Source organism: Carassius carassius, chromosome 26 (genome assembly GCF_963082965.1).
Source record: "Carassius carassius chromosome 26, fCarCar2.1, whole genome shotgun sequence".
NCBI classification, from domain to species: Eukaryota; Metazoa; Chordata; class Actinopteri; order Cypriniformes; family Cyprinidae; genus Carassius; species Carassius carassius.
In genome coordinates, this window is record NC_081780.1 from 2664187 (window position 1) to 2680967 (window position 16781).

The 16781-nt window shown below is 35.9% G+C and overlaps 1 protein-coding gene across 1 annotated transcript in view; it reads left to right on the plus strand.

The window, feature by feature from the left end:
- LOC132105499 (metabotropic glutamate receptor 8-like) overlaps nucleotides 1-16781 on the plus strand; it is a 174649-nt gene that overhangs the window by 116487 nt on the left and 41381 nt on the right. The window contains exons 4-6 of the mRNA XM_059510652.1: nucleotides 6637-6772; nucleotides 9315-9469; nucleotides 10678-10815. Of these exons, the coding sequence (XP_059366635.1) occupies nucleotides 6637-6772; nucleotides 9315-9469; nucleotides 10678-10815 (429 nt within the window). The remainder of the gene's footprint in view (nucleotides 1-6636; nucleotides 6773-9314; nucleotides 9470-10677; nucleotides 10816-16781) is intronic.

Here is a 16781-nt window from a genome sequence, read left to right on the forward strand (position 1 = left end):
ACTATATACCTATAAACTTTCTTTTCAGTGAACCGTACTTTGAGTTGACTTTGAGAAGATCATGTCTGATTCATATTGTTTTCGTGCACTGATTTAAATGGATGATTGCAAAGTTACGGTTCAAGAGGTAGAGTCAATTTCAAGACTGGTTTTTGGACTTATACTGTTGCTAAACTGCTTTATGGCTTCAGAAAAAAAAATTCATTTGGACCCCAGTTGTCATTAAATTAACCCGTATTGAAGACAATTCCCAGAATATACCTATTAAACTATACCTTTAAAAGACAAAATGTTGATTATTTGTGTGTTGCAAATTTTATTTATGTATTAATTGTGTGATTCTTGTTTAAAATGAGACATTTTGAAGAACACGTTCATTCCAAGCAAAGGCACCACAAAATATCCTAAAAGTCTTCATAAGCCATGCAGTAGCTTAAGTCGATATTAATCTGTCCAGTGAGTCAGTGATTTGACCTTGAGAACCAGTTCAGTATGATTCCTGTTGTTATTGTGAACTGATTCAAAAGTCAATTTGTCAGGAATCTTTAGATTTAATAATTTCTACTGACAAATGTTAAGTATTTGTGCGATTGAAAATGTCTAGTTGGGTGCTTATATTATCTTTCTGTCTGCTTGTTTCTTATTTGGTTTGCAGACAAGTCTAAGCCTGCTTTAATAGTTGGAAACTTGATTAGGATTCACGCAAGGAAATGAGATTTTTCTGTGAGAGCGGAACATCACAGGTTTGCTTTTCATACAGTCAGAAACAGTCTGTCGAACTCCTCAGACAAAACAAATCCCTCAGACTCACTGATAAGTGTGCACAACACTGGAAAAAAAAGGACGGTTTGTAGAACAAAGCAGATGGGACAAAAGGATTTATTACTGGGATTTACGGTAGACATCTGACCCTGAGACCGTAATGACTGGGAATCCACTGTCGGTCACTTCTCTCGCTTCAGATTCCAGTGTAACTCCCTAAAAGCCTGAAGGCAATTGATCCGTGCTATAGATGAAGCCTCTGGTGGGTGTATCAGTTACCGCTGCGACTCAGTAAGCATGACCTCAGCATTACCTCAATACTTTTCCCTTAAAAACAAGAGTAAGTATCAGTTCAGTTGAGTTGTTTAGGCAGCATTTTAGGAGAGAAGTTACTGTACTGAATCACCAAAATCCTGTTCTCAGAATCCAATTAGACATGGTCCACCAAGCCCGAGTGAAGAGCTGTATGTCCCTTTCTGTTGTCTAAGGCTCATTTCTACCAGATGCCCCATTCCGCTGCACCATTTCCAATGTGCCTCTGGGCTGGAAAACACAAACTTGTCTTTTTTTAAAGCCACGATGGAGTGTAGAAAGAAGCACTAAGAGTATTTTTATGGGCGAAGGGAATGGCACTCTAACTCATGCTGATGCAAAGACTTAGGTGCTTTCACAACTCCAGATCAAGTGTGTTTGATGTCAAAGTTTGGTTCATTTTGTTGGTATACAAGCAGTTTTTTTTTACAACTATCAAACAGGGCAGTTCTTTATATCTCACAATTCCAAGTTTGTTTTTCATAATTGTAACATTATATTTTATTATTATAATTTTTTTTTCATAATTAATTTTGTAACTCATAATTCAGATTTCTTTTTCTCGCGATTATGACTTTACTATACATCTCATAATTCTATTTCTCATAACTGATATAATCTCAAAATTATGATTTGATATCTCATCATTTATTTCTCATTATTCTCTTTAAATCTCATAAGTCTCCATTTATTTCTTACAATTATGACTTTAGATATCATAATTATGACTTTATATCTCATAATTCCAAAATTACGTCATCATAATTATAAATTTATTAAAATTTTCTTTAAATCTCAATTAAAATGTATTTATTATAATAATAACTTTTCAGATCATAGTTCAGACTTACTTTTTCATCATTGTCTTATCTATATCTCATAATAACCAGACTATGTCTGGTTCAGTCCAAACGATTGAGGTCTTTACTCAACCCATTTTAGTCCTGCATTAGTGTACAGAAATGTTCTGCATCAAAATTATTGTCATGTTCTTCATGCATTTTACATCCTTCAGCACTGGGTCGTGTGGAGCGGCAGCGTATGGCAGTAAATATGTAGTGTGAAATGCATGGCGTCAGGCACGCGCGTGTGGGTGGATGCGGGTTGTATTCGAACACCTTTGTGATGCGTGTGTGGGTGGAGATGTTGAATAAACAGGCTCCCGAAGCTTCTGTGCTGCTTTCATGAGTGAGAAACGCTCCCACATTTGATGTTTGAGGGAACTGACGACCGAATCACCTCATGCAGAGAGCGGAGGAGGTCAGCGCCATAGGGAAACAATACTACACGTGAGATATTAAGCATTAAATTTGGGCATTTTAAAACCGCCATTCTAATGCTTGAGTTTTATTGAGCGTTATTGGCTTTGCACGATATTTGGCCCTTCAGAAAGGGTGGAAAACCTCTCAGGGGACAAATTCAGGTGAGGTTTCCACCACCTCAGTGGTCCTAAATTTCTCTACACGAGGAAACACACTTTTGTCGCTTAATGGATGGTGTAATAAGCCACAGTAATAAGGATTGTGCTGCTGAGTTCTTTGCCATTACCGCCCTGAAACATGCTTTGTCACACAGGCACTAATGTGGAATGAATCAAATCTCCATTAAGCATATGTGTCATGACTCGAGCCCAAATGAATGTTTGTGATTTTCTTGTTTGCATTTCACTTAAAAGGCTCAATTTGCATCCCCACCAGAGTCACTGACAATAAATCAACTTCATTGACAGTTTTAGTGACACTTCCTGCCCTGGTTTCTGAGCTTGGTCTGTTTTATAATATTAGTGTCACTATTTTGGGTATTTGAGCATTTAATTCACTGGATTTTCCAAAAAGTACATTAAGAATTATTTAAAAACTGTCTTCACTCAGAAATTGCTAGTAAATTTCACAAATAATAAAATAAAAATGGCAAGTAACAAATTTAATTCAATGTGAAATTTTGAAGTTGAATTTGTATCTAATAATTCCAAATGTATTTTTACATAATTCTGTTATGTAATTCTGACTTTTTTCATAAAATACTTTATATCTTATAAATCCAAATTTATTATTTCTCATAATAATGACTATATATATCATAATTCCAACCACTATTATTACTAATAATAAGTCATTTATCTATTAATTCTGAGTCTACTTTTCATAACTCTGATTTGATCTCATAATTACGACTTTATCTCATAATTGACTTTGCATCTCAAAGTTAAATTTTTCTCGTAATTCTGCCTTCATCTCATAATTCAAATATTTAAAAAGAGACTAATAGTATTTTCTTGTAAGACTCATTGAGTTAATCTTTATCTACAATTTAGAAATGTTGATTTATATGTGAATCATTTTAGGGGTTGAAAAGCAGGCAAAAATGCTATATTTCAAAAGATAAATTGATGTAAAATTGATATAAAAATAAATTTTGTATAGAATGTAAATAGTCTCGAAACCAAACGGCTATCAAACAGAAAGTTAATTACCCAACGTGAATCGCTTCACTTAGGAAAATGTTCAGTTTCCCAGCAATAGAAATAAATGACAGCATTAGCCAGCCCATGTGTGTGTTTGAGGGGCGAAATGCGAGGCTGGATACAATTAATTAATTCATGATTCATAAAGCAGTGAAATCCAATCATTAAAGATTAGCAGAGACGCTGGAGCTCGTCATGTCTCTGATATAGGAGGGATCATTCTATTATGAGACGAGCTGCTTAAATTACTTCAAACTGCTGCTTTAAACAATTAGAGAAGTCACTGTGCACTTCAAGTATTGTTTTGAAAGTTTTGAGTGAGTGCATGATGGCTTCACAGTTATTCTTTCTGTTCTTTCAGAACTACAAATAAACAGGGTATATTTTAATGCAGTCGTTCATGCATATTAATTATGTAGTGACTAATTTCTCGAGCTTGACACTTAGGGCACATGCATTAGTCACCAGTAGGCGGACTTTTCTTACTGCTCAAGCCCAAGCTCTACCAGCTCATTCCCTGCAACATGCTGCAATGCTTATGTCTGCTCATGCAATCCATTTATGAGCTTCAGTAAAGCCATGTTTCTCTTCCTCACCGTTTAGCTGAATATGTGTCCTTGCACAGCACAAAGACTACTGTTTCTGCTATTGAACGCCGAATAAATGGAAAGGCACAGAATGCACAAGGAATTTGGTGTGTTGAAAAGCTACCAAGCTCTGGAATGCTAATTCATTGGCCTTTTGATGTTCTCCCATTTATGGTGCATAAAAGCCTCATTCTGCATTTGGAAAGAGATTTGGAAAGACATCAGTGATTTAGAAAGACCTGCTCTGTGCCCCGATACATTGGTTCGGTAGCGTGACAGTAGCTTAGCTGTTTTCAGAACAGTGTAGCTTTTCTTGTAGCTAGCTATTTTTCCCAGCAGGCAGTGTTATAGTGTGACAAAAGGGTTTTGATCATGTTGCAGTGAGCTAATTAAGATTTGTAAATATAATTTGTTAGGTGTGTATTTTACAAATATTACTATGTTAGATACACTACAGTTCAAGGCGGTTGTCATTTTTTAAATGTTTTTGATAAAAGTCTGTTATGTTTACTAAAGATGCATTTATTTGATCAAAAACTCACAATTGCGGGTTTATGTCTAGTTGATATTAAGATTCCATATCTCATAAATCCAACTTTTTTTCTTCTTAGAATCGCAAGAAACATAGTATACGTAATCTAGGAAATGAGCTTAATAAGAAAAAAAAACAGTAACATTGTGAAATATTTTCTATATGAATATATTATAAAGTTTACTTTATTCCTGTGATGAAAAGCTGAATTTTCAGCATCATTACTCAAGTCTTAAGTGGCACATGATCCTTCAGAAATCATTCCAATGCTGTCTTTACTCTCACTTTTAAACAATTTAATGCATCTTTGCTAAAAAATTTTCATAGCATCAGAGTCTGGCTTTAATGTACTGTAGCATAAACTTGAACAAATACCATTTGTGGCCAAAAAAGTCACAGAAAAGGCTCTTCTACATGTTCGGAAATGGCAGCTAATGGGCTAAATAACTGTTTCCTCCGTAGTGTAGCTTCAAGCAAATATCGCACTCCATAAACTCACAATCATCATGGATCGGAGGAGGGCATGAACGCAACAGATTGGTGATTACCATTGTGAGAGGCATTAATTAAGGCTAATTAGTATTTGTCATTGTGACAGAACATATAAGAAGCCGCACTGGTTTGGCATACAGCGACACGGCTCGCTGAGGAAAACGCTGGCACTCATTAAATGGACTGTAACAGGAGGAGATTACAGGAGGAAGTCCATCATTCACCCCCGTTCAGGACGTTAATGGTATAATCGAGCTCTCAAAGGGACGTAGGCTTAGATATTACAGCTTACATTAAATATGAAATATGACCCTGTCTACCTCAATATGGCCTGTCAAGGCCTGATTTTTGTAAGTCTGTCGTGTTAGGTTTGAATAAATGATGTCAAGCACCTGGAGACGAGATTTGAATGATGGAGCTTGATGGAAAGAACTTCTTTTATGTCCACAACAGCAGTCGGTTGTAAATGTTCAAGTCATTTTGACGGACTAACTACAAGACCTTCAAACAGGCAGCAGAAGTACCATTACTTGTGTATTTTTTCTATATGAAATTCGGTATTGATATTGGTACTCTCATTTTTTGCTTGTTTTCTGATTATTTTACTTTTTAAATGTATTATATGTGTGGGTTTTATTGGTTAACCTTAACTCAGATTAAAATATACTGCCATTCATAGATTTCAGGTTGGAAAGAAGCCTCTTCTGCCCACCAAGTCTGCATTTATTTGATTAAAAACACGGAAGAAATATTATACAAATTTAAAATAACTGTTTTCAATTTGAATATGTTGTAAAATGTATTTTTTTCCTTTGATGCAAAGCTGGATTTTCAGCAGCCATTACTTTGCTGTCACTTTGATAAATATAATAATAAAAATAAAATAAATAAATAAAAGACAATAAAAAAATAAAAAAATACATACATACATACATACATACATACATAGGATTGTTAAAATATGCTTATGACAATTATTATTTTTCAGTTTTACAATATTATAAATAAATACAATTGTAATTTATAATAATGTTGAAAGATTTAATGTATAATAACATCAATAATAATATTTAAATATGCTTATTTGCATTTATTATTGAGATGATGTTGCTTTTTCAGGACACTTTGATAATTCAAAATTTAAAAAGAACATAATTTACCGAAAAATAAATCTTTTGTAACATTAAAAATGTCTTCAATGTCATTTTTTGATCTGTTGAATGCATCCTTGTCCAATAAATGAATAAATTATTTTTTATTATTTATTTTATTATTATTATTGCCCCACCCCCACCCACCCAAAGGGAATGTACATGATTGATAGAATTATCATCTGTCTTTGTTCTGGCAAACAGTGTACATTTAGACTACACCGTCTGAATAAACAGTCCCGACACATCACTTGTAAATGGCTGGATTTGGAAAACAAATGTGATTTTTTGTGCAGACTGAACAAAGCCTAATTCTCCGTCTCTGTCTCTGTCTAGGTGGCGTGTGTATCGCACAGTCTCTGAAGATTCCTCGGGAGCCGAGGCCTGGGGAATTCGACAAGATCATCGGCCGCCTCCTGGAGACCCCGAGCGCCCGGGCCATCATCATGTTCGCAAACGAGGACGATATCAGGTCTCGCCTTTCTGTTCTTGAAAGACATTTCCTGTCTAACTGTTCACTGCTCTCTTAAAGATCTAGCTGAGAAACCTTTTATCATTGTCTTGAGGAAGAAAGGAAAGAGGAAGTAGAAAGCAAGCTGGCTGTGTTCAGAATATAATACTTGCATAATGAACACTGTGTAGTATATACAGTATACTTTAAACTGCCTACTGTTCTTTAAACATAACAACTAAAGCAGCTGAATCTACGGTGGCTGAGAGAGCTCCACGCGCTGCAATTTCAGAAAACACAGCAGGTGCTGCAAATGCTCACAACGCAAACAAATAAAGAATTTTATTTGCAGTGCATTTCTCACGTCTTCAGGTTCCCCACAGTCAGCAGAAGTGAGAAAAAAGGTGTTTATTACGTTTGAAATCTGGATATTTATCTTACAAAAATGCATTGATTCGCTACAGGGGGCTTTTATTCACCCCCCGGAGCCATGTGAGGGACATTTTATTGGATGTGCTCACTTTATTTCATGTCTTCTGAACTGCTGACAACAAACACCCGCTTACCCCATTGAAAGGCTTGGAAGAGCAAGGACATTTTTTTGTATAACTTTGATTGGATTATTCTGAAAGAGGAAAGTCAGAATACATCTAGGTTGCTTCGAGGGTGAGTAGAAGATGGACGAATCGGGTGAACTAACCCTTTAAGTAAAACCCTGACTCACTTGCATTGCACTGTGGAATGCAGAAAGTTTACTTAAAAAAAAAAAAAAAAGCAGGCATATTAATATAGCAGCATGCTATTCTGCACACAGCCAGTGATATAGAGCGTGGAAGAGAGGAGGAACAGCTACAACAGACTCATTAACGCATTTCTCCTAAAGTACCATCCCTCCCAGCAGCCTTTGCTCAGCTCCCGCCTTTATCTCTGTTGCCACCTGTATATCGTCCAACTTTACTGCACCTTCATACAGAAGGAAACTAATTAAAAATGCTGGTGAGGATGTAAAGCGAGGCACTCTGAGCCTGGAGGGAGGGATGCTTTAATTTCCTCCGCGTCTTCAAACTTGCGCTGGTCTTTCCTGAGCGAGTCCCCAAGGTGATGCTCTGTGCTCTGAGATTTGGCTCTGAACTGACTCGAAAACATTGGCTTTCCTGCCATCTATGTATGTTGATATAACAGCTGCTGTGCAATACAGTATTTATTTATAGACCCCGGAGGAAAATGCTAAACTGACCTCATTCTCATGTTATGTAGACTTTTATAGTTAAGAAGTAAATCAATGGTTTATTAACAGATTGACTAAGGACAGACTAACTAGTTCCCACTGTGAATTCAAAAACTATATTTTTCATGATTAAAGACATTTTATTAATCATAATTATTTTACTTGAATTATTTATAAACTTAATTAAAGTTAAAAAAAAAAAACAGAAAAAACTAATTTTAAATATAAACTATAATAATATTACAGTAAAACTAAAATAACATTGATTTGAGTTGGCAAATGTTTTTTCAAAGCATATAAAATATTATTTTAATTTTGTTTTTGTTATTTGTAATAAAAATGTACTAAAATAACTAAAACTAAAATGGAAAATGAATTAAAACTATAAAGACACTGAAAAACTAGTAAAAATAACAGTGACAAAAATACTAAAACTTTAACTAAAATTTAAATAATAACTGAAAATGCTAATTCAATTAATTACATTTGTAACTATTAAATTACTTAATTATTAATTAAACTAATACAATGTATGTATAAACAATAGTATATCAATTAACTGATTCAACTAATCAAATGGTTTGTAAAAATATAACCTAAATTAACAACTAGGTTTAACTACAATAAAATAAAATAAAAATACATAAAAAATATTAGAATAACTACAATTCAAAAAGAAATAACAAATGATCAGCTGAATGTCTTTCTTGAATAATTGATCTGACTACAAAAAAATGACCATTGGGTTAAAAAATTATTGTATATATTCAAACAAACAAACAAACAAAAAATCTCTCTTTTTTATATTATATGTAGATTTTTATTTAATAGATGATAAGCGTTTACTTTGATGCTACATCAGACCTTTCCATTACACATTGGTTTCCAAAATGTCATGTTTTGGATGTGGCCTTCAGTGAAAAAATGGTAAGTCATAATCCTCAGTTACTTTCGCTCTTTCCAGTTGCTTCAGTCATGTTTGACAGTGACGGAATGTGCTAGCAGCGTGACAGCGCTCCTGTCCCCTCTCTCAAATCTCTCTCAATAAAATATATACACAATACATGAGTGATAAATGGACAGCTGGACAGGACCTTCTCAAGGCTCACCATTGAAATCCCAGCTTTAGATCTCCAGGGCCCATCTGAGTCTCTGCCATGAGTGAGGATCGAGAGCGTCTTTATTTGAATATCAGTCAAACAGACGTCAGAAGCTCCTGACGTACATTTATCTGAACCGCAGATAAGATACAGCATGGCGTCAGGCGTGAGAGATGGATGTGCTGGCGGTGTGTTCTGTTGTTTGAAGCTGATGTATCATTGTTTATGTCTGCAGACGAGTGCTGGATGCTGCCAAGAGGAGCGACCAGACGGGTCATTTCCTGTGGGTGGGGTCTGACAGCTGGGGCTCCAAGATCTCACCGGTCATTCAGCAGGAGAGAGTGGCAGAAGGAGCCATTACCATCCTGCCCAAACGTGCCACGGTGGAGGGTATGTGCATGTGAAAATGTAACTGTAACTAAAGACTAAGACTAAAAACTACTTTTTTTTTTTTTTTCACCAAGGCTGCATTTATTTGCTCGAAAATACAGGAAAACCATGAAAAACTTTGAAATATTATTTAAATTTAAAATAAATGTTTCCAATTTGGATGTGCTTAAAATGTAATTAATTCCTGTGATGCAAAGCTGAATTTTCAGCATCATAACTCCAGTCTTCAGTGTCACATGATCCTTCAGAAATCATTCTAATAAGCTGATTTGCTGCTAGCAAACATTGCTTATTAACAATGTTGAAAATAGTCGTGCTGCTTATTACTTTTTTGTGAAAACCGTGATACTTTTTTTCAGTTCAAAAGAACTACATTATTTCAAATATAAATATTTTGTAACTTTATAAATGCCCAAACTTTTAAACTGTAGTGCATATGTGACAATTGTTCAAAAAGTTTTAGTAACAGAAATAAACAAAATGATTACTATTTAGAACCAGTTTCAATGATCACCAAACTGTAAGAAATAAAGCCTTAAGTTATGGCAAGACATACAAATTTGAATGTTGCATATTTCTTTCTAGTTATGAAAAACTTTATTTTATTTTATTCCTTTGTCAGTTCATGTCTACTTGACAAAAATCTTAGTCATCTCAATATCAAAAAGTGGCTCTCTCTATATAAATTCCTGCTATTAGTCCACCATTACATGAAGTTCATTTACTTTCCTGTTCAGAAGTCAACAATCATAGAGAACTGATTTACTTGCATTGCAGTTTAGGAGTTTAGTTAGTGTGCATCTGATCTTCTCTAGATTGCATTGCTCGGACTTAGTGGAGATATTTTTTCCTGCTCTCCAATGGTGTCACACAAGCATTGCGAACAATTAGCATCATGGTCTGACAAATAATACCATATCCATCCAAGCCTCCTTCTGGTCGTTGTCTGCACTCAAGTAATCATAGCGCTGTCCCTCAAGCGCCGGCTCTCAGGCCTGCAGGCACCAGTTCGGGAATAGACCCACCAATTAGAGCACTTTTGTCAGAACACATTGTATAATTGTGTCTGTGGGGACAGGGATTAGATGCAGACATCCAGACAGGAATACCGGCGAGGATTTGCTCATGCTCTGCCACTTCACTGACACAAATGTGTGTCATTCTTTCAGATGCTTATCTTCTTGTTTTCTTCACCTCTCTCTCCTCAGCGTTCGATCGCTACTTCCGGAGCCGCTCGCTGTCCAACAACAGAAGAAACGTGTGGTTCGCTGAGTTCTGGGAGGAGAACTTTGGATGCAAGCTGGGTATGCATGGAAAGCGGCCAGGAAGCCTTAAAAAGTGCACTGGTAAGATTTGCTTGTGTTCAATCTATTATTCCGTCCATTTTGCTGTGTTCACCGATTCAAATTGAAAAAGGTTGTTGGTTTTCAATGAATATTTGTTGAAAATGTACTCACTCTCAAGCAGTCTAAGATGTAGATGAGTTTGTTTCTTCATCAGATTTGGAGAAATGTAGCATCACATAAATTGCTCACCATTTGGATGCTCTGCAGTGAATGGGTGCCGTCAGAATGAGAGTCCAAACAGCTGATAAGAACATCACAATAATTCACAAGTAATCAACATCACCCCAGTCCAGCTATTAATGTCTTGTGAAATGAAAAGCTGTGTGTTTGTAAGAGTCCTCTATCCATTATATTGCTTTCGGCAGTGAAAAAGTTGTCTTGTCTGAATCAGGAGGGAAAATATGTATATATATCATGCAGAGAAAACAGTCCAAAATAGTTCTAAACAAATATGTTGGTGGATTTTGATATGAAAGAATATGAGAGAGGATGGACTTTTTCCCTGGAGGAAGTGTTATTATGGACTATGAACTTGTATTTTAACAAGAAGAAATGTTTTTTTTTACAAGCATTAATTAATGCACTGGAGTTTAGTGGATTACTTGTGGTGGACTACTTGTGATGTTTTTATCAGCAGTTTTGATTCTCATTCTGACGGCACCCATTCACTGCAGTGCATCCATGAGCTCATCTACTGTACATCTTGGATGGCCTGAGGGTAAGTACATTATCTGCAAATGTTCATTTTAGTCTGAACTATTCCTTTAAAAGGAAAATGCAATAAAAGCGAAACGGTTTGTGCGAAGCTTAATCGTGTTGCTTTGTATGGACAGGAAGTGTCACATCTCTGTAAGGCTGTCAGGTGCCACAGCTTGAGCAGTCAATGCAAATAAAGTGTGTTCCTGCTGTAAGCCTCCAGACAGATGTCTGGGTGACATTTGGACCGTTTCCAGTGTCTGACTTCATTGAACCTTTCTTTCCTCTCTCCTGTCTCATAAGAGGCCACATGTGGCATGTTCACACAGAACACACTCTTCTTGTGTGAAAAACAGCTCAACTGATATCAGCATAATTTAACAGAAGGCATGTTTATGGGTACATTAACTCTCATTCCACACAGTTGTGTTAGATTTTTTTACTTGTTTGGTAAAGTTGCAACTGTAAACATTCGATTGATTTGAGATATCTGACCCTCTTCCAGATTCATCTGATTGGTCCATTGATAAAAAAAAAACATATATATATATATATATATATATATATTTCCTTTTTTTTTTTTTTTTTTTTTTTTTATATATACGTTGACCTGTTTTTAACCATTAATGCAGTAGCTAAACAATGAGCAGTACTTTTACAGCATTTATTAATCTTAGTTAATGTTAATTTGTTTAAATACTAGCACTATTTTGTGTAATTCAGTATAACTTCATATATTATTAATGAAGATAAATTAAAAATTTAAATATAATTGTTTTGTAAATGAAGTTAATGTAGCTTAACAAGTGCTATACATTTTTTGTTTATTTTTAAATAATGATACATTAACATAAATGATAATGAATTAACCATTATTTGTAAAATATTAAAAAAATCAATTCTGTATTGGTTGTCAAACCCTTGATAAAATTAAAAATAACTAGTATTAGTGTTTAAAAAAATAAATAATAATGTGAGCGGATTTCTGCATTTGTATCAGTATGCCGGGGGGATGTTGTAACAACAATAGGGAACCAATCTGTTGTCAGCCTGGAGCTGCATGTCGACACACACACACACACACACACACACACAGACAGACTGGTCAGATGGAGAGGAACCTCGGTGCGTGTCGTGAGTCACTGCACTAATTTGAGGGCAGCACAGAGCGCATGACGCAGAGAAGATCTTGTCTACCTGAGTGCGTCACTGCTCATGAGAGACTGCTACAATCCTACAACCTCACCTAACAAAATGAGCCCAGACAAACCAGGGTCAGACTAACAAAGTGACCATGACTGTGTCGGTCAACAGAGCCTGAACATCCACCTTGAGCTGCAACATTAGAATTCAGAGAACACAGCCATCTGCTGAGGCGCATGACAGCAGATTTTAAAGGAATAGTTCACCATGACACCATGCAAATATGTAGATGAGTTTGTTTCTTCATCTGATTTGGAGAAATGTAGCATTCCTTCACTTGCTCACCAATGGATGCTCTGCAGTGAATGGGTGCCGTCAGAATGAGAGTCCAAACAGCTGATAATTACGTCACAATCATCCACAAGTAATCCACACCACTCCAGTCCATCAGTTAACATCTTGAGAACAGAGGCATGTTTTGTATGAAACAAAATTCATCAAGACATTCAAACTGTCGCTTCCTTTTAAAATACAAGACGTCTATCCTTATTGATTTCTCCAATGAAAATTGTTGTATAACAGTCTATTTCAAGGTTTACAACCTTAACCTTTTTTTGTTCATGGCTGAATACTGCGTAGGCAATGATATGTAAATGTGAGTGTTAATATGTTAATAAACTGATGTTCGTGCAGCTTAGTTGTAGATGGAGCTGCAAGGCTAACATTAGATTATCTCTACACTGCACATTAAACTTTTATTGTTTCAAATGAGCAGGAAAATCCACAATACGACCGACTATATAATACAAAAAGAAATAACACACTCAGAGAAGAGCTGCTATTAAATCTACAATATAGAGGAGAATGAAATTTACTTTGAGCAGTAAGAAAGCCATTGTGAGTGACACAGGATTTTAATGTCTCTGTGAATGTGTGCTTAGAAAGTGCACCAGGGGAACGAATGCAACCCTCAGCTTTTATATTAGAAAACTTCCACCACGTCTGATAGAATGTGCTTGACATAACGAACATAATTTTGCATCACACACACCTTGTGAAGTCTCAGTCATTCACAGTATGAGTTGTTTTTTGCACATGAAACACAGCAACAGCACCATCAGGAAAGCAGAAAACTTCATCACACTGTTTCTTCAAACACACAAACAATTCATCACACCCAGCAGTCCTCAGCAAAAGCTGGAACTTAGTTGTAGCAGATAAATGTTAATAATTAAAGGTAACTGTGTTTTTTTCCTTTCTGTGTCCAAATTGATCAAAACATCTTATGACAAGGGTTTCACATTGACAGCTGTCATTGTAAGACAGTAGCAACTCAGTTTGTTTGTCCGAGTGCGCAACAGTTACTAAGGGGGCGGGGCTTACCATTAGGCCAATTGCAAGTTTAAAATTGTGATTTTACATTTAGCCATTCTGACATTTTTTCTTTACATCATGCAATTTAGATTTTTTTTCTTGCAATGTTACATTTTTTTGTAATTCTGAGTTTAAATGTCAGAATTGTGTTTACATCTCACAATTCTAAGAAAAAAAGTCAGAATTTTAAGATAAGTCGCAATTCTTAGAAGTCAGAACTCTCCCAATTTTAAAAAGTTTAACTCTGACTTTTGTCATAGAATACAGTTTAAATCTCACAACTGTAACCCCCCCCCCCCTCAGAATTTACTTGCAAGAAGAGTGCAGAGTTCTTCTCAGAATTCTGTTTACATTTTACAATTCTGAGAAAATTGTGGAAAAAGTCACAATTACCTTTTAATTTTTTTCCCCTTAAATCTTGTTGTGTTGCATTGTGTTGTTTGTTATGTATTATTATACAGATTTGATTCCAAGACAAATTTCCTGAAAAATAAAGTATATAAATAAAGTAACTCTAACTATAAATGCATTTTATCATCATATAACGGAAGAACATTTGCTTTTTGATATGTTTTCATTTGTTTAAATGTGAGTATTTGTTTAATGTTTACTCTGTATGCAGCATCATCTTTGTGAACGATCGATCTCTCCTGATTGTTTTGCAGTGTGTTTTACTAAATGAAGGAATGAGGTCAGTGTGGCGGGCACAATGGATGAAGTTTGCAGTAGCAAAAAATGCCAGGTGCATTTTTAATGTCGCATTACAACGACATGCTTTAATGCTAAATTAAATTTGAATTAAAGCTACATGCTTTAATGCCTTAATGTAATCATCACTGTATGTGCTGATTTACATCTGTACACAATGTGTATATGAGAGATTTGTTTAGTCAGATCTGACTTAATTTGTTCAGCTTGGTTTTTACAGGCCATTTCTATATGAAAATAATGATTGCACAATGAATAATGACAGCTTCAGCTGTCTAATTGATATCGTTTTGCTCTCATTATGAAGCTTCCATCCACTTCCCATCGGATGTGGAAATGTTATCGACAGGCTGCCACAGCTGATGCAAACCTCTCTGCGTGCAACACTCTCTCATTTTAATGCATGCAGTAGCTCAAGCCATGAGGCCAGTGTCACATACTAAAAGAAATGAAGCATTGGACTCATAATGCAGGTCATGTGTGCAGAATCAGGGGACACAGAGCCCAGGGCTGTGTTCTTATAACTATGTTTAAGCTTAGGGAGATGTGGGTAATGAAAACGGACTAAACAGCACTTTTGGTGTTTGCTAAGGGTAAGCATCACTGTTACTAGTGTTCAGAATGAGGCTAGGGACTTGACAAGCTATCTAACCTTAAATTATTTAACACATTTTTGTGCTCAAGACATGAGTTATTCCTCAAATCATCTGTCGTGCTAATAATTTTTTTGTTTGTTTTCAAATCTCTCTCTCTCTCTATATATATAGATAGATAGATAGATAGATAGATAGATAGAACTGTGGTCTTTTCTTTACCACAATTCTGAAGTGAAATTTTGAAGTGCCATTTCAGTTCATTTTTTCAGTGTATATGCGGTTGGATATTATAACTCATTCATCTCATCCAGTCTATGAATATATTTCCCAGGCGTCCGCTCGTCTCCATCTACTCTACAGAGTGATGGAGACTCTTTACAAGCAATCAGGCCTCTTTAATTACACTGCCGCTGTGCTCCGTGTCACTTGTGATTGATTCCACGCCAGCAGATTGTTTTCCATGTTGATGATGCAAAGGTCACGATTCCACCCTCTTCTCATTAATGAAGTCGTCAGAGAGTGCGCTCTATACTCTTGTTTGTGTGTTTCTGCACCTGTGGTGGAAGTTATTGTGCAACTAACAGCCCTTGTTTACTCACTCATTGACCTAATGAGACAACATCTGCAACTTCAGTACAGACGAGCCTGGCGTTTCAGCTCCGCTTCACTGTCTTCAGTCATTAGACATATCGATGCTGGCAATCGATGGCTTCATTTAGAAAACAGTGGTATGGAAGACCTGTGTGTTGTATTTAATGTCTGAGCTGTGTAGGATCACCGGAGCGCTGAGAGCCTAACGGTAGCACGGCCATCGCTGTCTACAAGAATGAGTCTGTAAATATTTGAAACGACACTTCTATCCATGGCTGAAGTGTCTTTGGACGTGAAAGAGCTTTTGTTTTTGTCCTGACAGGACTGAGGCGGTTACATAAAGATTTAAAAAACACTTCACAAAGATACGGATGCGCATTAGTGTTGACATGGGCGGTGAGAAAATTGTGGCGCTGTTTTCCCAAGAGCCGACCCGTCCCTTCAGCCGCTTGATTGTAGGGATTTCCACATCATGCAGAGTTGTGCTTTTATTTAGTTATTTATATCATCTACAGCATTCAAAAGCACTGAGGGTTTGAAGAAGATCACACTGAGGCATAGGAGATTGTGGTCGGCTTTATGGGTTTATAGTCTGTCAAAAGTGTTATTGATTTGGATCAGTGTTATTTTATACTAAAATAGGTTTTAGCGATAATTTGAACCATAGTGAATTTTGTTGTGTTTTTGTTATTTGTTATTTTTGTTTTCATAGATGAGACAAGACATAACTTGTGTTATATATATATATATATATATATATATATATATATATATATATATATATATATATATAATCTTAATACACAAGCAATAGTCAGCGACTGAACGAGTATTTGATTTGGAACACATGCATGTACC